The sequence below is a fragment of the Sprattus sprattus genome (genome assembly GCF_963457725.1).
Source record: "Sprattus sprattus genome assembly, chromosome: 3".
In the NCBI taxonomy this organism is placed as follows: Eukaryota; Metazoa; Chordata; class Actinopteri; order Clupeiformes; family Clupeidae; genus Sprattus; species Sprattus sprattus.
In genome coordinates, this window is record NC_137922.1 from 2,828,906 (window position 1) to 2,851,138 (window position 22,233).

At 39.8% G+C, this 22,233-nt stretch overlaps 2 protein-coding genes across 2 annotated transcripts; one reads left to right on the forward strand and one right to left on the reverse strand.

The window, feature by feature from the left end:
• The first annotated feature begins 758 nt into the window (after positions 1-758).
• pcid2 (PCI domain containing 2) lies at positions 759-14,116 on the forward strand. The gene is made up of 15 exons (XM_080834171.1): positions 759-883; positions 3,691-3,754; positions 3,931-4,020; positions 4,889-4,962; positions 5,486-5,551; positions 5,666-5,707; positions 6,981-7,035; positions 7,299-7,402; positions 9,745-9,820; positions 9,918-10,059; positions 10,266-10,366; positions 11,069-11,142; positions 12,176-12,301; positions 12,482-12,605; positions 13,930-14,116. Exons 2-15 carry the CDS (start codon positions 3,719-3,721, stop codon positions 14,017-14,019), a joined length of 1,200 nt encoding a protein of 399 aa, XP_080690297.1. The 5' UTR covers positions 759-883; positions 3,691-3,718; the 3' UTR covers positions 14,020-14,116.
• Positions 14,117-18,793: 4,677 nt separating this feature from the next.
• LOC308362079 (galactose-specific lectin nattectin-like) lies at positions 18,794-21,944 on the reverse strand (the record flags this gene model as incomplete). The annotated part of the gene is made up of 6 exons (XM_080834574.1): positions 18,794-18,919; positions 19,445-19,579; positions 19,713-19,810; positions 20,059-20,109; positions 20,365-20,456; positions 21,799-21,944. 6 exons carry the CDS (start codon positions 21,942-21,944, stop codon positions 18,794-18,796), a joined length of 648 nt encoding a protein of 215 aa, XP_080690700.1.
• Positions 21,945-22,233: the final 289 nt, after the last annotated feature.

A 22,233-nucleotide genomic window follows, 5' to 3' on the forward strand; every position in this document is an offset into this window, starting at 1 on the left:
GTCAATGGTATCTTATAACCGTTTTAAAGTAACTTCTAAACACTACCAAATATTTATACTATATGCAATGGTCATAGCCTATGTTTTTGTAATCATGTTTTGCTTTTATAATGCAAGTGCACGGATCAAATACATTATTTTTAAACTAGGCCTTAAACGAAATAATGTTAACTGTCAGTTTTCAGCTACAAGTAGGCTATCCCTATACGTTTAAAAGTAACTCACTATATCTCACCTTGTTTTAAAACAAGTTAATATAATGCACAGATAACAAAATACTATTATAAACAATGATCTAGCGAGTAGACAGACTTTATAATGACAAATAGGCTACAGCTTTCAAACACGCTTAACAATTTACCCGATCATTTTTGACAAATGCAGCAAAAACTCGTTCCATACACCAACTCGTCGATTTACAGGGCTGTTCGGTGTTAAAACCTTTCATTTGATACTGATACAACCCACTTATTTAAGTTCCTCGTTTCGTTTTACTTCCTGGGGTTATTGTCGCTAGCAGAACGGAACTTATCGTTGCTCACTGAACGCTGCCTGCTAAATGATTCCATGTACTCATTTCAAGTTTTCACCCGGGTTTGTTTGAATTATCCAGCCTATCGTGTATTGTTGGGAGCCCGTCTATTTTGTTAAAGGAGTCTTCTTTGGTATTCATTCTATAAATGAAAAACTAATATAAAAGTTTGAACTTTTATTCTGACAAAAAAAGACGGATGGTGAGTACACGCAGTAAAATGTCCCTAGAATAAACGGGGTCTGTTGTCCCGTAAATGCCATTGAAATAATTTGGCGGTAATGGTCCCTTAGTTTTGTCATCATACTGAATGAAAGGGGGAGAAAAAAATAATCAATGCGAGTCCTCTAGGTAAGCATTGTGGTGCATTTGAGTACATGTCATCGGTGCCTGTTTCACTCTTCTGAAATGCTAATGTATGTAGGTGCAGTTCAGATACTCGAATGCAAAGCTAACGTTAGCCAGCCAACTAGTCCAAGTAACCCAATATTCTTTCAATTTGGGAAACGTGCACAATGGAAAAGTTGTTCGCCTAGCTAAATACTTTGCAACACTGTTTATTTTTCCTTTCTAATCGCGGGTCAGACCGAAGATTCTGTCTTTGGTCTACACCACTAAAGTAACGACTATTCAGGGCAAGTCGACCGGTGTTACGGTCCTGCTGGGGTTCATTTTAACTGGGGATGAGCGACAACAACAAGGCAGGCAACTGGGATTAAGTGCCTACACCATGCAAAAACCTTCCATACACTTGTAGCTCAGCTGGTGTCCTTTGGGAATGTCAGAATGTGAAAGCTTTTAAATATTTTTTCCACGTCGGGCTGACAAACCATAGACCTACCTATAGTGCTAAGCCTGGGTGGCTACCGGACATTACAGGTGTATTTCTGTCCTTCACATACCCATATACCATCAACATGCATTTTTAGATGATGCCAATACTGATTGGCTATAGAAGTGCATCTCAAATTGTTGCATTCTGTTACTTAACGGCTGCATTATAGAGTTTGGGTCTGAAACTAGCGAGCCAGCTATCGCTAACTACCTAAAAAGCACGTGAAAGCCTTGTAAACACCACCAACAGGCTAGCACTGATAAACGCGTGCTAACATGCTACTTGGCATCTGTTGGTGATACTGTCAGTAGGGGATAGGTGGAAGGGTAGACTATAGGTATACCGGAAAGTAATATGAATTGATGCTTGTTTAAGACCAGTCACATGACCTGAACGGAGAAACGATCTGTTTCTACATAAGTAATATGATGATTGGTTAATATAAGGAGCTTTACTTTTTCATTGAGTAATGCTGTTGATTGCCTGACCCTAATTCAAGGTAAATAGAATCAATTTAGACATACAGTCATGGACAAAAATATTGGCAACCCTGCACTTCTGGCAGATAATGTACCAATTCTCCCAGAAAAAAAAATCGCAATTTCAAATGCTTTGGTATTCACATATTGATTTCTATTGTTTGCATTGGAACAACACAAAAAAGCAGAGAAGAAAAGCCAAATCTGATATTATTCCACACAAATCTCCATAAGCGGACTGGACAAAATTATTGGCACCCTTTCAAAATTGTAAGAAATAATTGTATTTCAATCATTTAATGCTCCTTTAATCTTTATTTAAACTCACCTGTGGCGAGCTACAGATGCTGGTAATATAGAAATCACATTTGCAACCAGTTAAAATGGAGCAAAGTTGACTCAACCTTTGTGTTGTGTGTCTGTGTATCCGCACTGAGCATGGAGAAAAGAAAGAAGAGCAAAGGATTTGAGAAATTGTAGGAAAGCATGAACAATCTCAAGGCTACAGGTCCATCTCCAGAGATTTTAATGCTCCTGTGTCCACTGTGAGCAGTGTCTTCAAGAAGTTTACAGCCCATGGCATTGTCACTAACCTCCCTGGATGTGGAAGGAAGAGAAAAAATGATGACAGAATGCAACAAAAGATTGTTTGAATGGTGGATAAAAAACCTAGAACAACTTCCAAATAAATTCAAGCTACCCTGCAGACACAGGGTACAACTGTGTCAGCTCGCACTATCCGTCGCCTTTTGAATGAAATGAGATGCTTTTGTAGGAGATCCAGGAGGTCCCCACTGCTGACACAGAGACATAAAAAAGCCAGACTGGAGTTTGCCTAAACCTTCCTGGGGAAGCCAAAATCATTCTGGTCGAACGTCCTGTGGACAGATGAGACTAAAGTAGCGCTTTTAGGTAAAGCAGTTTACAGACAATGAAAAGAGGCCTTCAAAGAAAAGAACACAGTCCCTACAGGCAAATATGGTGGAGCTGGACCGATGTTTTGGGGTTGCTTTGCTGCTTCTGGAACTCAATGCCTTGACTGTGTGCATGGCATCAGGAAATCTGAGGACTACCAAATCATTTTTGGGCGCAATGCAGTGCCAAGTGTCAGAAAGCTGGGTCTCCGTCAGAGGTCATGGGTCTTCCAGCAGCACAATGACCCATAGCACACTTCAAAAACCACCCAGAAATCGTTTAGACAAAGCACTGGAGAGTTGTTAAGTGTCCAAGATGAGTCCAGATCTTAATCCCATGACACAACGGTGGCATGATCTCAAATCAGTAGTTGGGAGAAGGCACCCTTCAAATGTGAGAGACCTGGAGCAGTTGGCAAAAGAAGAGTGGTCCAAAATTTCAGTAGAGAGGTGTAAGACACCTCATTCAAGGTTACCGGATGCAATTCATTTCAGATATTTTTATTTCTTTATTTTTAAGGGTGTTCTACCCATTATTAAATTGAGGGTGCCAATAATTTTGTCCAGTCGATTTTTTGAGTTTTGTGTGAAATAAAGTCAGATTTGACATTATTCCTCAGATTTTTTGTGTTTTTCCAATGCAAACTAAATAAAAAAACATGTGAATACAAAAGCATTTGAAATTGCAACAACTTTCTGGTAGTAGTTGTGCATTATCTGACAGAAGTGCAGGGGTGCCAATATTTTTGTTCATGACTATATTATTTGATATACATCTAATTAATGTATAGTAGTAGTTACAACCTACTGGAATCTGCCACCAGCCAATGCGCATGTGCCACAATGTTTGTCAACGTAGGATTGGTCTATGGAACATTGGATATAATTGCATGTGGACTAAGGGTATGTGAACATTTTACTGTTTTCCAGGTTGAGCTAGCCACCCTGAGGAGAAATAATGGCGCACATAACAATTAACCAGTATCTACAACAGGTTGGTGTAGTTACCAAGATGAAAACTTCTATGTTGTCAAGTAAAAATCAGTTATATTTACACACTGTTGTAGCCACGTACAAATAGAGCAACTTAAATATAAAGCAACTTTAAAGATTAGTGAACATCATCTTTAAAAGGAGATATTTATGAACATGTTTTACTTTCTTTCAAAGGTGTTGGAGGCTATTGACACACGTGATGGCTCCTTCTGTGCGGAGCTTCTGTCTTTCAAACACCCACATGTAGCCAACCCAAGGCTTCAGGTAATGTTTCTGCATGGCAGCCTACATCATGGAGGTTTGGAAACCAAAATCATTAAATCGAAGTTTTCATATCAAAACCTATACACAAATAATGAGCCTTTTTGTTATTTTTTGTTATTCTCCACTTTAATAAAAGGCAATGAGATGAATGAGATTCCGACTGACAATGGTCATTTTGAATTTGATCAAAAAGACAAAGATGGTTGATAGAAGGAAAACCATACCCTAGTGCATGAACAATCAGATCAGCTGAATGGGGGAGCAATCGCCCTCACTGCAGAGCAAAGCTGTGTAGAATCTTTGGGGCAGACCGAAGGAAGACACGGATCCATTCATATCTCATGATCTCACAAAATGTCACCCTGTTCTGGCCCATCTCAACCAATTAAGTTACATTTGGACCAGTTGTCTGAAATCTGCTGCCAGGTTGCTGTGTGTCCTTCAGGACTAAAATGGTCCCCAATGTGCCTACATTTTCTAATTTTGCCAGGGCGACCGCCCCCCCAGGAGATTTTCAGTCAGCAAGCTGACGTCATTACATGACCGAGTTCTTAATTTGCGTTTGAACTCAAAACTCACTGTCCACATGAGCGACTATATGTTCATCTTTATGAGTGTAGGTTGTGCTTATAATTGATATATTTACAACCCGGGCCGCACAACTAAGTATTGTTATAATAACTATATACTTTTAATTTAGTGTGACTCCATGCAAACGTATTTAAAATGGCTGAATAGGACTAAGACTGGAATGAAAACAGGTTGATTTAATTACACCTACATGTTTCTAGGGTTTGACCGCTTTGAAATGAAAATATTTCTTTCGGTTTAAACTTAAGTCATTGGTTTGACGTTTTTGTTTTCACAGCTTTTAAGTCCAGAGGAGAAATGCCAGCAGGTGCTTGAGATTCCGTACGATGAGATGGTTGCCGCTCACTTGAGGTACGTCATACTCACAATATTAGTTTTTCTGTTTTTAGTGGAATCTTACAGCAGTGGCAAAATGTTTGAAGGGTACAGTTTACAACAAAAGTGACTTAAACCCCTGCAATATCAGCTAAATGTCAAATAGGGTAGGGTATTGGCTTTATGTAAAACAACATTAACAGTTTAGATTGACTTTATTTAAAATGCAGGCCCCTCAGTAGGAACCCAATGCAACACAATTCAGGACAGCTTTTGTACTGAGATGCAAATCCTTTATTGTTTAGGTACTTTGTATGTCCACCTTGCAGATCCCACTATATATATATATATATATATATATATATATTACCACTTTATATTACCAACAGTGGCAAAGTTTACAGTCTGGCTGAGAGCATTTTTTCTTATTTGTTTTTATAGAAAGCTCTCAGGCTCTGGCAGGGAAACCTCAATAAAGATGTAACATATATATATAATAACAGTAACTTAGTTGGAAAGGATGATTAACTATGTCTCATTCCTCTGCCTCCTTTCACAGGTGCATATACGCCGTGTCTAATCATGATTTTGTGGAGGCGTACAAATGTCAGACGGTGGTGGTACAATATCCTTTCAGTAACGTGGAAAATGGAATCTGCATATTGTGAGGATTCTGACTCTCTGTTCTGAATGGTGTGTGTGAATGGTTTCTTATCCAAAATTCTCTTTAACATCTCACGTCATTTCTGAAGGCTTTCCAAGCCCACAAAGAAGAAAACTGGTAAGTCTATATGAACTTTTTTTTTGCTGTTATTGTGTGTTATTGCAACTTTTTGTAGTTCATATTTTAGGAGTCAGCTATGATGAGACATGCTTCGATGTTTTGTCACAATTTCAAAGTCACAAAATTCACTTTGTTTGCAGTCTCCCAACATCCGATTTAATTCCAATATATTTGGGAGGCGTACCTAACCAAACTTATACATTTGCAGCACCTGACCACAGACATCAGTGGTGCAGCTCACCCAATTTGGTGATCTTTGACGGGATCTGTCCTGATTGAATAGATTACATGTATAGAGTAGTGCAGCTTGTGTCTGTCCCCAGGCCTGTCCATCAAAAGCTCTAGTTTTATATTTCACCACTGCAGGGAAGTGTTAGGTAAAGGTCATTGGACACACATTGATGCCAAACTCTTTGCAAAACTCTTGAACAACAATTATTTTTTACGTTTGAGAAAATATATAAGAGAAATCATGGTTGCTGTAGTCAGAGAATACTAAGTAATATCTTTTGATGATGGGTGTAACATCAAATACCATCAAAAACCATGTCAAATATGGTACGTATTGATTCTTTGATATGTTGCTAAACATCATCATCAACTGAACACATAACATGCACATTGTTCAGCTGATAGAAAGCTACCCTAATGATACAATGAGTCTGAGCCCTTAGCTAAAAAGCAGCCCAAGTTATGGTGGTCTCCCCACCATACTTCATAGTCAAGATTCATCTTCTCCCCCAAATCTGTATCATTTGATGTCTCTGCCAAAGGGACAGTTGGAAAATGGACTAATGAAAGATGACAATTACTGGGGAGTAGGTGGGTCTATCAAAAAGATGTCCGGTGCACAGGAGCAAGACAAACATTTGAGAGGTGGAACTGTGTTGGATCTCAAACTCCTATAGGGAGAAGCAGCACTTATACATATGTAATAATAATAACTAAAAAACTAAACCATAGGACGTGTGATTACTGAGACAATGAATAATAATTTACACTTTCATTTGTACGGCTTCATCCATGTGCATAAAAGATACCCCTCTTGAGGTTAGGGTAAATGTAATTACGACCTCATCCCCTACCAATGTTTTTCACCTGGCCTTTAAAAGAGACTTATATGTAATTCATATTCAACCTCTATCTGAGGTTGGTCATTAAAAGAGACCCGGCTGTTGTGGGAAAGTGATGGTAAATTTTATGTTAAATGCTAAAAGCAACTATTTGGCTGTTGTATTATGGTGTAAGTAATACTATCTGGTATTTGCAGGGCATTGCCAATGATGTTTGCTGTTGCTCTGGACTTACGGATATTTGCCAATAATGTGAGTTGATTTCAAATAATTCAGTAATGGATTGAGAAGGTCCAGGACCCAAGGTCATGTACCTGTTGTTATGCTGTGTTTTCATCTTCAGTAATGATTGAGAAGGTCCAGGACCCAAGGTCTTGTATCTGTTGTTATGCTGTGTTTTTATCATCAGCAATTGTTTGGTCTGCGGCAACATTCCGTTCCTGCAAACTGATGCCTTCATTCTCCCGTCCCTCTCTCCGATATCCTGTTAATTTGATGCGTTTTCATTTGGGCAGGCGGAACAGCAGTTGCTGAAGAAAAGCAAGGGCAAGGTGGGAGATATGCTGGAGAAAGCAGCTGAACAGTTAATGAGCTGCTTCAGAGTGTGTGCCAGTGATAAGTGAGTATATGCACACACACACACACACACACACACACACACACACATACAAACACAGTTTTTCCCAATTTCTTTTTGGCTTACCATATAAAAACCATTATAAAACAATTGGGTTCTAGCGCGTAATTTAGCTGTTTCTGATTGGACGAGAGACGTTCCATGCTATAGGTTATTCTTCAACATACCTACAGTTACCTACAGACTTTTCACAGCTAAAAATAAATCACTCCGCGATGAAACATTCGCATTGATGATAACCGTTAATTCAAAGTTTTTAAAATTCCAAACCAAGACGTTGACAATGGAACTATTTTTTGTTGCGGAGAAACAATGGCGAAATAAACCATTTTTAATCAATAACTTCGTGTTGAAATGTTAATTTGTTGACTGTAGAATTGTCCCTCCCACTCCCACTCGTGCTATATTGCTTAATTGACCTTGGGTAACGTCATGGATAATAGCAATGGCTAGTAATCTGATAAATAATCTTAATGTTTTGACAAGGGGTCCTGATATAATATTACAGAACTAGAAGGGCACTGGGAGAGCACTGACCTCAGCTAAAGCCAAAGGCCTATCTCGCAATGTTAGCAAAAGTCAAAGACGTTTTTTGGCTCTGCCCCGTTATTTGGATCCAGTGTGAAATGTAATGGGTTCTTCCTTGGACCATGCTTCAACTCTCCACCAAGCTTCATGAAAATCAGACCAGTAGTGTTTGCGTTATCTTTCTTACAGACAGAAAAACAGACATGTACACCTAGAATTAATATCGTTGAAGTTTGAAAGACGATTGCCAAGTATTGCTAGGGTATAGAACAATGTAGCCAGATGATTCATGTCTAATGCCAAGTTCTCATCTGAAACAATATTATCTTGTCAGCAGTCAGTATTACCGTGTAACGTTACTTCGCCTTATTCTGCTCTTTACCTTAAAACTGATCATTCAAGCTAAAAACTCCGTAACCTCTCAAATACAGATCAAATGGACACACGAAAGTTAAACATCCCAACTCCCTCCAAGCTGTTCTCTGTAGCATAGTCAGCAACGGAACAATGTCCGGAGAGTGACAAGGTTCAAAGATGCAAAGATGCATTTTCAAAGATGCAAAGATGATAGACAGTCTGATTAAGGCCAAAATTGCTCCTCATTTGAACAAGATTAAGGTTTTTCCAACTTATTTCACTTCTCTATGTCACCGTTGCCTGCCTCCAATATAAAATGAATGTAACCGAGAACTTAGTTTGACTTGAATTTGTTTCAAGGCCTTTACTTTAAGTGTCAATGGAAACACAATATTTAGTGGCTTTTCAACCTGTAACTGTAAAGAGAATAAAAACACTTCACACATTTGGTTATTCTGTTCATTTAGCCTTTTTTTTTTTTGCATTTGTAGTATTGTAGTTTCCATTGGTGAAATTTCACAGTCAGATGTCACAAATTAAATATAGCTTTTTAAATATCTAGATACCACTGGGGAGTAGAGAATTCTCATTTATGTTTTATTGGTGTACTTTCTGTACCTTTCGCTGTTTTGGATGAAGCACCTTTTGAAATGAATTTGAAGAAAAAAAAGATTCACATCCATGAAGAACTAATATGTTTTTTTATTTTTATTATTATTATTATTATTTACATTTAATTAATGGTTCAGTAAACACTGACAATCCTGGCATAGATACAACATACATACTGTTATTTGACCCAGCTACAGGATCTACAGTTAGTTATTAAACTTTCTGTTGGCTTACTTTTTTACTTGATATAGCTATTCAATTGTTCCATCCTTGCAGCAATGCCATTACTGCTAATATAATTGCACGTAAGCACCAAAAATTAAAAAACCCTGAATCCACGTGATACGCTAGAACAAATTATCATGATTGTCCAGGTAAAAAATATTTGGTCATTTCCTGAAAACAAAAAATCTATGCTGTGTTTGTTTGGAGTGATAGATGATAGATGTGATCGAGTTTAATGGAATAATAATACATCAGCTAGCTACTGCTGAAGTAAACTACCAAAGAATATGTACAGTATACACGTATCAAGTGTAAGAAGTTTTTTATTCAGGAAGGCATTTCTGGCCTTGTGTTAAATCTTTTCTGTTATGCTTATGTTAATATTTAAATTTGTTTTTAATTTTATTGTATTATTATAGTCAATTTCTAATATGTAGGCACTCTGAGATTCCTTGGAATGAAAAGTGCGTTAAAAATAAAATGAATTATTATTATTATTATAAGAACATGTGCACACACGGGCATACAAGTTTCAGAGTCGGCAGCAGAAATGGGCTTCTTTTTCTCCCCTAACACCCCGATACTTCTGTCCTGTTCTCTAGCCGGGCTGGCATTGATGACTCGAAGAAGTGGGGCATGCTCTTCCTCATCAACCAACTCTTCAAGATCTACTTCAAGGTGTGGATCTTGAACAAGGACATGACGATACGTATTAATTACCACCGTTATTCTGTGAATTTGCATTTATGTGTGTGTTTCATGAACCCCTCCATAGATCAGTAAGCTGCACTTGTGCAAACCACTTATTCGGGCGATTGACAGCTCCAACCTTAAGGATGAGTACAGCATGGCACAGAGGATCACCTACAAGTACTACGTTGGCAGGAAGGCCATGTTCGACAGCGACTTCAAACTAGGTGAGAGGCGAGGACCTTACTTCTGCCTTTGACTGGTGCAGTAAATATGTTACTTGGTGGCTATGGTTCCCTAGCTGCAAAATACATTACAAAATACTAATCCCAAAGTCAAACCCTCAGTCTGCACCTAGTGTATCACATGTTTTTAGAGTAGTGAAATGTGACGGAACAGTATTTTCAGGCTATTCATTCCCTTTCTTTTCCAGCGGAGGCTTATTTGTCTTTTGCCTTTCAACATTGCCATCGTTCCTGCCAGAGAAACAAAAGATTGATTCTCATCTATCTCCTTCCAGTCAAGATGCTCTTGGTAAGACACAGATTATGCAGGTTATGCATGTGCCACACATACAGGGTAACAACATTTCTTTTCTGTAGGGCTACAGGGCAACATGATACACACAATAAATACATAATAAACAATTCAAATAATAATTTAACAAAAACAGAATTGTAACAGTGCACCAGTTATCTTTGGTGAATTGGTGTAGTTGGTGGTTGGGGTGGGGTGGGGTGGGGGGGGATGGGGTTGGGGCTTGATTGGTTAGACCTCCAGTTATTTTGCTAATAGACTGAAATGAGCAAACCTTTTGAAAGTCCTTCAGAAGTTGAGGCTACACATAGCAGCACCCTGCTTTGATTGGCTCGAGCTCAGCTGTTTGCACTCACCGAGACACAAGACACGGTGCAACATTAAATACTCTGTTTATTTTTATAGTCATGTTGTATCGAATTGATACTTTTATTACAATACATTTTATCACCCCCTCTGATGTAAGTAGAAGGACCATGGTTTATCCATGATGCTTTTACAAAAGAAAAACTTCAAATTCCCTAGCATCCCCCCTTAAACAGATACAGAACATGGAAAACGACAAATTCAGAGGACTGCAGTTTTGAAGTCTGTTTCTTCTTTTGATGGGAATTGCCTTAGTCATGTCTGGAGAACACAAGTGACCCAGACATTATACAGCTCTGATTGTGTCACACATCTTTCCTCCTTCCCTCTCAGGGTCACATGCCCAGCCCCTCCCTCCTGCAGAAGTATGACCTCATGCAGTTCACCGATGTCACCAAAGCTGTCAGGTATGCAAATCTGCCATTCCCTTATCTTCACATATCTGTCCTTTACCGCATCTGATCTCTGTCTATCTAGTACAATTCCTTTCTCTGACTGCTTTCCCAACTTCTCCCTCTTCTCTCCATCTTTCTCTGACTGCTATCCCAACTTATCCCTCTTCTCTCCATCTTTCTCGGCCTGCTATCCCTTCTTCTCCCTCTTCTCTCCATCTTTCTCTGACTGCTATCCGAACTTCTCCCTCTTCTCTCCATCTTTCTCTGACTGCTATCCCAACTTCTCCCTCTTCTCTCCATCTTTCTCTGACTGCTATCCCTCTTCTCTCCATCTTTCTCTGACTGCTATCCCAACATCTCCCTCTTCTCTCCATCTTTCTCTGACTGCTATCCCAACATCTCCCTCTTTCTCTGACTGCTATCCCAACTTCTCCCTCTTCTCTCCATCTTTCTCTGACTGCTATCCCAACATCTCTCTCTTCTCTCCCTCTTTCTCTGACTGCTATCCCTTCTTCTCCCTCTTCTCTCCATCTTTCTCTGACTGCTATCCCAACTTCTCCCTCTTCTCTCCATCTTTCTCTGACTGCTATCCCAACTTCTCCCTCTTCTCTCCATCTTTCTCTTACTGCTATCCCAACGTCTCCCTCTTCTCTCCATCTTTCTCTGACTGCTATCCCAACTTCTCCCTCTTCTCTCCATCTTTCTCTGACTGCTATCCCAACTTCTCCCTCTTCTCTCCATCTTTCTCTGACTGCTATCCCAACTTATCCCTCTTCTCTCCATCTTTCTCTGCCTGCTATCCCTTCTTCTCCCTCTTCTCTCCACCCTTTCTCTGACTGCTATCCCAACTTATCCCTCTTCTCTCCACCCTTTCTCTGACTGCTATCCCAACGTCTCTCTCTTTACATCTTTCTCTGACTGCTATCCCTTCTTCTCCCTCTTCTCTCCATCTTCCTCTGACTGCTATCCCTTCTTATCCCTCTTCTCTCCATCTTTCTCTGCCTGCTATCCCAACATCTCCCTCTTTTCTCCATCTTGTCAAAAGTGAGGGCAACCTGCTGCTGCTCAACGAGGCGCTGACCAAACACGAGACCTTCTTCATCCGCTGCGGGATCTTCCTCATCCTTGAGAAGCTGAAAATAATCACCTACAGAAACCTCTTCAAGAAAGTGTACGTGTCATTGCAGATTTGTGTGGTTATGTTAAAGGCCGGACTGTATGTGGACATTGCCCTACTACGCCATTCTTCCAGCTCTTAAGAAAGAGAAGAAATGGTTCAACAGTGCACAATAAACCAGTACATATTTGAAAAGCCTAGTTCAGAGTTTGATTGTAGGTGCTGTATGTGCAGGTACCATCTCCTGAGGACACACCAGCTGCCCCTTGATGCATTTCTAGTGGCTCTTAAGATGATGCAGGTGGAGGACGTGGATATCGATGAGGTGCAGTGCCTCTTGGCCAATCTCATCTACATGGTAAGACTCCAGTCACCCACACATGACAGAGCCTGGTGACGGTTCGAGCATACATTTGTAATAGTACAGAGTGGTTTGATTGTTTTTGGTTCGGTTTTAAGAATGAATCACGGTTTTCAGTATAATTATTGTAATAACAACAGCAGCAGCAACAACACAATGACAACATGTTTTCTCTTACAGAGATTCAATTCACAGAAATTCAGAAACGTAAAAAAGATTAAAACATTTTTTTAAATACATTTGGCGCTCTTCTGAAACTCAGAAACTAAAATGTGTAGTCTTTTCCATTATGGTAATTCATGGGGTGCTATGGGTGGTTTAGAGATGCTTAGTGTCTTAAGCAGTTTACTACTTTTCACAAAAATCTGAACGTTCATTAGCAAGCAGCTAGCTTCAAAAGCAATTTGGGGACATTCTACCAAGTATAATCTATGCTTTCAGTTTGTGAGGGTATAATAGAGCAGACTCACGGTTACTTCGTGAGAATGTATGTTTGACACAGGGGAACAGTGGGATGGTGCGACTGCACTGGTCACCCTTAGTGAGGAACATTGAATTATGGTACTTGACCTCACGGGAATCACCGAACAAACTGCAGTGCAGTAGGTTTATGATTTCAGCAAAGAAATAAAACATCTAATTAGTAATATCTGATGAATTAAGAGGAGCTTTTCTTAGATTTCATAAGTATTAGACTTAGTAAAGTGTTTTTCTGAAGTTATTCCTGAGGAAAGTGTGGTGATGTGTCCATTAGTAGACTTGATCTGTTATAACACTGAATAGCACCAATCCATGTTGATATACATATGATTATCTAAATCTCTGCATTTTATGTGAAAATGCCTCTAGTCCTACAATTATGTTATTCTGAAGGCCTGATTAGAGTTACATATGAACCTTGCATCTGACCTGAACAAAGCCCTATAACTAAGGCTTGGATAGACATCCCTGGATGACGGGGGACTGATGACTAGAATTCCATCCACTGTGCCATGATATAATTTCCTTTGAAGATCTTTTATCGCAGAAGTTTTGCTTTAACTGCTCTGCTATTCAAATATTGAGTTTCCATCGGCAATCATGTCCATCTGCAATGCCATGGATATCAGAAATCTTTCCTGTTGGTGGCTTCACTGAGAGTTGAAAGACCATACAATGTATCATGTATGGAATAGCAGTGGAGTAGCTAACGCCAATCAAATTTCAAGTTAATATTTGCCAGTGTTCATTCGTAACCAAGGTGGTGTATTATCAGGCTGGTGCTCTAGTGTGCAGTCATTGTTGTAGAGGGTGATAACACTTTCATATGTATCTTTCTTAGGGTCACATCAAAGGATACATCTCTCATCAGCATCAGAAACTTGTTGTCAGTAAACAGAACCCCTTCCCTTCTTTATCCTCTGTGTCCTGAAGAACAGATGACACAGTACTGTGCACTCATTCCCTTCTGAACTACAAACTCCACAGTGCACTGTCAACCAAGAAGCAGTCATCCAGGATTTTACTGAGGCCATTTTTTGTATTATTTTGTACTGTAACTAAAATAAAATACCACCTGACCACCTTCAATGATTTTTGTTTGTTTTTGAAGAATATCTGTCAATACCTGTGTAAACTAGACGTAACGCAAAGCGTTACAAAATATGACCGCCGAACTGTTCAGTAGGTTTTGGCACAGAATGAGTCATGGTTGACAAAGTTTGAGGGTCTGCCACGCGGCCCACACCTTCCGACTAGAGAGAACATTTTCTATAACTTTAAGTCGCCCATGGCTGAAGAGTAACCTGACCACATTTCAAGGCGTTACCATTAAATTTGTCGGAGGAGTTCGATCAGATGCGAGGTGTGCAAACGCTGTCAAAATGCATCTTCCACTCAAAATGGCCAACTTCCTGTGGACCTGCCACCATGGCGTCAAGAGACTTTTTGGTGCGGCCAAGCATGATGAAGACGTGTACCGAATTCCGTCAGGCTACGCCAAAATAATTTTGCACACCTTGCATCTGATCGAACTCCTCCGACAGATTTAATGCTAACGCCTTGACATGTGGTGCGGTTACTCTTCAGCCATGGGCGACTAAAAGTTATAGAAGATTTTCTCATTAGTCGGAAGGTGTGGGCGTGGCAGACCCTCAAACTTTGCCAACTTGCCAGTACTTGCCACAAAACACAAAGTCTCTTATAACTCTTGCGTACATTGTTTGATCCAGAGAAAATGTCTTAGGGTGGACGCTGGATCCGGCCCGAACACGTACATATGCCTGACTGATATCACCTATAGCGCCACCTGTTGGTGGTTGGAAACTTCACTTTGTTTCCACACCTCTTTATGTGCCCTGTTTTAACAAACTACATTGCAAAAGAAAAATATACCATCTCCCAGGTGTCCTCCAGCTGAAGTAGTTAGGCAGTGAGGTCATGAGACAGAAAACTGGCACAAACCTGAAATACCCTGTTGAGCGCCGTTTCTTCAGTCATAGTGCAATATCCGCTCAGTTAAAAGAAAGACAAGACAAATTATGAAATTAAAAAGGCTTAAAAAGGAAAAAACAAGAAGAAACACATCTCTATTACATAAAGACCAGTGGCAGGCATAAAGCAATGTTTCTGTGCACCACTTGATACCCAGATCCAGTCACCATGCCACTGCTGACCAAGGCAGCACCAAGGAAGTCCTCCAGACAATTTCTGTTCATAACATCAACTGACAAATATTAGCTTTGGAATTCACATTATTTTCCAACACAGATTTTACTTCATAGCAGTGTGGAGAGCAGCTTCAGAGGACAGTAAAGTGAATTTGCACAAAATTGAATTCAAATTGAATTATTGCTTAATCGAGTTTCGTCTGAATGAGTTATTTGAATCAGAATGCTTCAGTGAGTTGTACCTGTGGCAGGGCAAATGTTCATCACTTGTGAGAAGCTATGTGCATGAAGAGTTCACAAGTCTTATCCTAAGCTATCACATTTGACACCTCAATCCTGTTGGTTACTCATTTCAAAAGTAGTCTTTGGCCGTGGGCACGTCTTATGGTAAATTGCCCAAAAAAAAAAATCTTTATTTCATGTGTATTTCCTTGTTGTGTACCTTATCAGTAAATGTTTATTATATGATGTGAAGCCGTTACATGGCCAAAGAATAGCGGGCATTAAACAAAGACGTGACCTACTCCCCTATTAACCTTTCGCAAGTAAACATTATACATATTTTGACACCAGTCAGCCCAACGTTAAAACCATTAACACGTGATGTGAATAACATTGATTATCTTGATACAATGGCACAAGGGGTGGGATATATTATTCAGCAGGTGAACAGTCAGTTCTTGAAGTTGATGTGATGGAATAAGGAAAAATATGCAAGCGTAAGGGTATGATTGATTTTGACAAGGGCCAAATTGTGATGACTAGACTGGGTTCTATTATATCAGACAGGGTTATTTATAGCACAGATGGCCGGCCCTGTACCTGGGGAAAAGATGGCAGCAGGATTCACTATGGGAAGAAGGCAAACTGGACGAGCAAGTGTGATGTTCTGCTGAAAAACCTTGGGTTTGGGTACAGGGCCGGCCATTAGTGATATAAATAACCCTGTCTGATGTATAAAGAACCCAGACTCTGACCAAGTCGTCTAGTCATCACAATTTGGCCCATGGACAAGGACCTAGCTACATTGCTAACTCTCTTACTAACTACACAGCAGCTAGAACACTGCGATCATCAGATACAGGTCTATTACAGGTCACCAGAAGCAGTCATAAGAAGATTGGTGATGCGACCTTGGTCAACTACGCCCCCAAATTATGGAACACATTACCCATTATTATTAGGGAAGCAAACACGCTAGACACTTTAAAAAAAATTATTTTAACCAAAGCATTTTATTAACGTTTCTAGAGTTAGAAAGACTCCTTGTGTGTTGTAACTTGCACTATTTTTAGTAAAACTAAAAAAAAAAAAAAAAAAAACAGTTTTAAGGGTACCATAGCACTGTCAGAGATCATATTGTGGCTTCAATATATCTCCTGTTATTCTCACAGATATTTCCCTATAACGAATTTTCTAGTCCCTTGAGTGCGGTCACATTCCTTAAGCCTGTAAAGGAGAGCTAGTGTCCCTACTGAAGTTACGCACTCGGTGGAAGAAGTCGAGAAGGCCTATAGAAGGAAGAGTGGCCTCTGGGCGGAAATATAACTAGGGAAAATATTTAACAGGGTAAGACGGAATCTATGAAGCAACACTATGGTTCCGACTGAGCTAAAGACCAGGCAGAAGGCTTTTATTACTTTTATACCTTTTATCATGATTATTGTAATCAAAGAAGCCTATCAGAACATCAGGTTCTGATACGATGTTGATCATTATTATACTCAATATATTGCTCTTGCTGCTTGCTTTTATTGATTTTAAGTAAAGCACTTCGAACTGCAACTCTTGTACGAAATGTGCTATATAAATAAAGTCTTACTTGTCAGTCACTCATCAACTTACGCTTGCATATTTTTCCTGATTCAAACACAACAACTTCAAGAACTGACTGTTCACTTCCTGCAGAATATATCCCACCCCTTCACATGAGCCATTATACCAAGATAATCATGTTATTATGTTATTAACGTGTCAGTGGTTTTAATGATGGCTGATTGGTGTCAAAATATTTATTATGTTTACTTGCAAAAGGTTAAGAGGGGAGTAGGTCACATCTCTCAGAACAGAAATTGATGGGAGGACTTCCTTGGTGCTGCCTTGGTCAGCAGTGGCATGGTGACTGGATCTGTGTATCAAGTGGTGCACAGAAACATTGTTTTATGCCTGCCACTGGTCTTTATGAATTAAAGATGCATTTCTTCTTGTTCTCCTTTTTAAGCCTTTTTAATATTATAATGTGTTATGTTTTAACTAAGCTGATATTGCACTATAACTTAAGGAACGGCGCTCAACAGGGTATTTCAGGTTTGTGAGTTTTCTGTCTCATGACCTCACTGCCTAACTACTTCAGCTGGAGGACACCGGAGACATGGCCATGCAGTAGCTCACCTCTGAGACTCTTTCAATGCCCTGACACCACAGCAAGCCACAGAATGCACAGATCCGGACACGTTTATTTACATACCCTAGCTGCACATTTCTAACATGGTGGGAAATTATACAGATTTCTAAACCAGATGGAATACCAGACATTGAAGGCAAATAAAGGGTAGTACAACAAATCAAGTCACCAAAGGAAATCAAATAAATAAATCAATGGAAAAACAATCAAAGACTGTAACAAAACATTAAGGCCCAATCCCATTTCTCATCTCTACCGCTACCCTTACCCCTACCCCTTCGCCTTCGCTTTTTCAAACGGAGCGGTAGCGGAAGGGGTTGAAACGCTAGCCCTTCGAATTGGGATAGCACTTCAACAATTACGTACGTCATCAGTACGAAGCGTTGGCTGTTACGTTACCGGAGAGCGACAGCTGTCACTCACCAGACATAAACAAACATGGCGCCTGCAGCTGTTATTTACACAATGCAACATTTCATCAAACAAGTTTTAAAATCATGAATTACAAAGAAAATACTTAAATTTGTGTGATGCTTTCCCTGCTGTTTCCGACATTTTTAAATGGACTCGCGCGATGTTTGTTCTTTAATGATCACGGGTTCGCAATGCATTGAGGGAAATCAGTATACCCCTCCGTTTGAAGTGTGCCCTCGGAAAATCTCCGTTTGGAGTGGTAGAAAGCGCTTCCCCTTCCCCTACCCCTCTGTCTTAACGTGAATTGGGACAGCCCTACCGCTCCACATGAACGCGCAAAACGGAGGGGAAGGGGAAAGACGAAGGGGTAGCGGGAGAAATGGGATTCAGCCTAAATATCAAAGGATACTGAAAAAGAAATAAAATCTTCAAAAAAGAGTAAAATGCCAATTCAACGATGTCAACATATTTGAGATGCATTATCAATAAATTGCCGTGGCCAGAAACCACAGCTTTCATGGCAACCAGTGAAAATAATATTAAACTGAAATAACTCTTCTTGCACAGACGGATGGATATGTTTCTGAACAGCCCACATCGTTCCAACGCAGATCTCCTTCAGAGAGGGCATACAATAAACCAAAACACCACATCACAAAGTGAATTTTTACACAGTACTTCACTGACATAGTGGGCTGATTTGAGCAACTTTAAATAACTTAATGTAACTCACCTCCATAGTTCACATGTAGACAGTGCTCAGCACCATCTGCGTTATTGGGTTCGCCTGAGCTCCAGTGGACGAATGAAAATCGGGATCCATCACTCCAAAACCAGAGTCCTTCCTGCACAGAGGAAGAGAAACCAGAGATCAGACGACCTCATTATCACCACTTGACGGTGAATCTAGCCTCGTCTAGAAGGGCGTCTGTATGACAAAGGATGTTAAAGGCACAATATGCAACAATTATGCTTCAGGATTAGGGTTAGGATAAGCAGTTTAACCTTAAAATAACAGCTTAAAAAAAATGGCATAGCAGGGTCGATAGGCATATAACTGCCTTCTGTAGTTTTGCCTGCCGATGCCCGCCGACCTGACTTTGATTACCTTCTGCCGATCTAGTAAGTAGCTTATTTGCCGTCTTGCTTAGTCTTGTGTTGCACATGATTGATGTTTGACTGTGTAAGGACAGTCGTTGAGTAATTCGTTTGTCATAATGTCAAAGTCAGCACATTTCAAGAGATTTCGTTAGTTTTAGCTGCTAGCATACCTTTAGCGAATAGCTATTAATCCTTAATGCACCTTTAATTGTCATGTGTGCAGAGCCAATAAGATAATGTCACTGATTGAGGACAAGAATTATCCTGACCTGCTGGGCGTCTGAACCACCAATCCAAGTCCGCGGTGTACCATGAGTAATTGTCACTATTAGTCCTTCAATAAAATTAAATTCTGAAAGACTGTGGACAGACGCCAGATTACCTTCCTGCAGTGAACAGAAGCGCTGGGGAAAGAAATACAAAATAATAGAAGAAATGGAAAAAGTGACAGCATATTTGCTTACTTATTTTTTGTATTTGTTCAGAAATGAAACCGCTGCATGCATTTGACTAACTGTTTGTTTATTGTGAACCAACCTCTGCCTCTGCCCATGTCCTTGCAGTGTCGATAAACCTGAAGCAGCGTTCATCATATTGTTGCCAACCCGCAGGGCATTTGGGGTTTCGTGAGTACACTAGGGTTCAAAAAATTGAAAAGCTTAAGTCGCTAGCTTGTATTTTTAATCTTTCTGTGACAAACAGAAAAAGTTACATATGACATTGGCTACCATCTGGTGCTGGGGCCTTGTTTTTAACCTACAGCCCAAACTGGAATTTGTGCAACTACTCACCATAATAGATATTAAACACGACTCACATCAAAAATCAAGGATCTGACTGACAACAGGGTTAGGAAGCAGAGAAAAAGAACTATTTTTTTTACCCTGAACATGGAGAGAATCATCAGTCCTGTTCTCTGAAGGGATAATGAGCTCTGGAATTACAACCACAGTTAAAATACACGTCACTAGAATGAGTCATTATTGAAGAGAGTTGTAATCATAGAATTTCCCTATTCTGTGGTTGGAATTTATATGTAGCCTAACATGGTATATTATAAACAGTGGTAGACATGAGAAAATACGATATTATCATTGTCATATTATCATAATATACTTTTGTATAGTCTATTACAATGATTAGTCCTCATGTACAAATGCTGAGAAGTGCAGATGTTTTTTTTTTTTACCTGAAGCACATACGAGACCCAGAGAGAGGAGTAAAATGAATGTCATAGTCTTCATGGCGCCGGCTTCCTTGGAAAATGTAGTCCTCTGTGTTCTTTAGTTTGGAGTAATGAGTTGCCTTGTAGTTGAGAGCATTATTTTATATGGTGAAATGTGGGCAGTCTGATGATATGCATCATAAACAGCTTGTGAATTGATAATGTTATCTCAAAGTTTTTTTAAACAAGGAACTGGCATGTGCATGCAGATAGGCCCCACATGCTCCTCACGCACCTGCCCTCTGCCCTCTGACCTCTGACCTTTGACCTGATTTGTCATCTGTCTGCTCTTTCTTGTGGAGCACTCATAAAGCTGTAGCCATAGGCTAATAGTTACTCTGATATGTCAAGGACATGTTCAGCTTGATCCACACCTTCATATCTAGACTATTATTAAAGGTGCCTTAACCCATAACTCGTAGGCCTTCTTAAAATGATAGATAGATTGATAGAAAGAGAGAGAGAGAGAGTGAAAGACAAAAATCATAGATAAATAGATTGATAGAAAGTTAGACTGATTTAAGTTTTAAGTTTATTGTCATAGACTTGACCTTCAACTCTCAAATCATTACATTCTCGAACACAGTTGAGAAGAATTTAAGAAAAGCACACTAATTATTACTTAATCAAGTATCCAAGTTATTTGAATCAGAATGGTTCATAGGTGTTAAACCTGGGGCAGGGCAAATGCTCATCACTAGTGAGAAGCTATGAGCATGAAGAGTTCACAAGTCTTAACCTAAGCTCTCACTTTTGACAACGCATCAATCCTCTTAGTTAATCATTTCAAAAGTAGTCATTGACCCTCGGCACGTCTTACGGTAAATTGCCAAAAAATGTTTGCTTATTTCATGTGTATTTCCTTGTTGTGTACCTTATCAGTAAATGTTTATTATATGATGTGAAGCCGTTACATGGCCAAAGAATAGCGGGCATTAAACAAAGACGTGACCTACTTCCCTACTAACCTTTTGCAAGTAAACATTATACATATTTTGACACCAGTCAGCCCAACTTTAAAACCACTAACACGTGATGTGAATAACATTGATTATCTTGATACAATGGCACAAGGGGTGGGATATATTATTCAGCAGGTGAACAGTCAGTTCTTGAAGTTGATGTGATGGAATCAGGAAAAAATATGCAAGCGTAAGGGTATGATTGATTTTGACAAGGGCCAAATTGTGATGACTAGACGACTGGGTCAGAGTCTGGGTTCTATTATATCAGACAGGGTTATTTATAGCACAGATGGCCGGCCCTGTACCTGGGAAAAAGATGGCAGCAGGATTCACTATGGGAAGAAGGCAACCTGGACGAGCAAGTGTGATGTTCTGCTGAGAAACCTTGGGTCCTGGTCTTAATGTGGCTGTTGCTTGGACACGCGCCACCTACCTAAACATTGTTGCAGGCCGTGTACACCCCTCATGGCAACGGTGTTCCCTGATGACAGTGGCCTCTTTCAGCAGGATAAGGCGCCCTGTCACAATGCTGAAAAGGTTCAGTAATGATTTGAGAGTTGAAGGTGTTGGACTTTCCATTTCTATCAAGTCTATGACAATAAACTTGAAACTTAAATCTTTCTATCTATCTATCTTTGTCTCTCTCTCTCTCTCTCTTTCTATCTATCTATCTATTTATACATCTATAATTTTAAGTATGTGTTAAAGGTTAAGGCAGATTCAATAATAGTCTATCAATGACGGGCTAGATGAAGCTGAAGATATTGACATGTCAGAGCTTAACTATTGGCCTATGGCTTCAGCTTTATGAGTGCTCCACAAGAAAAATCTGACAGATAGGCTAACATTTTTGATATCCAATTCAGGT

What these genes read in the sequence shown, in the direction of transcription:
- pcid2 (XM_080834171.1), top strand. Translation starts at nt 3,719, where the DNA reads ATGGCGCACATAACAATTAACCAGTATCTACAACAG. An exon ending in TACGGATATTTGCCAATAAT is followed by an intron (nt 7,036 to 7,298) that starts GTGAGTTGATTT and finishes TCATTTGGGCAG; the next exon opens with GCGGAACAGCAGTTGCTGAA. An exon ending in TGGCCAATCTCATCTACATG is followed by an intron (nt 12,606 to 13,929) that starts GTAAGACTCCAG and finishes TATCTTTCTTAG; the next exon opens with GGTCACATCAAAGGATACAT.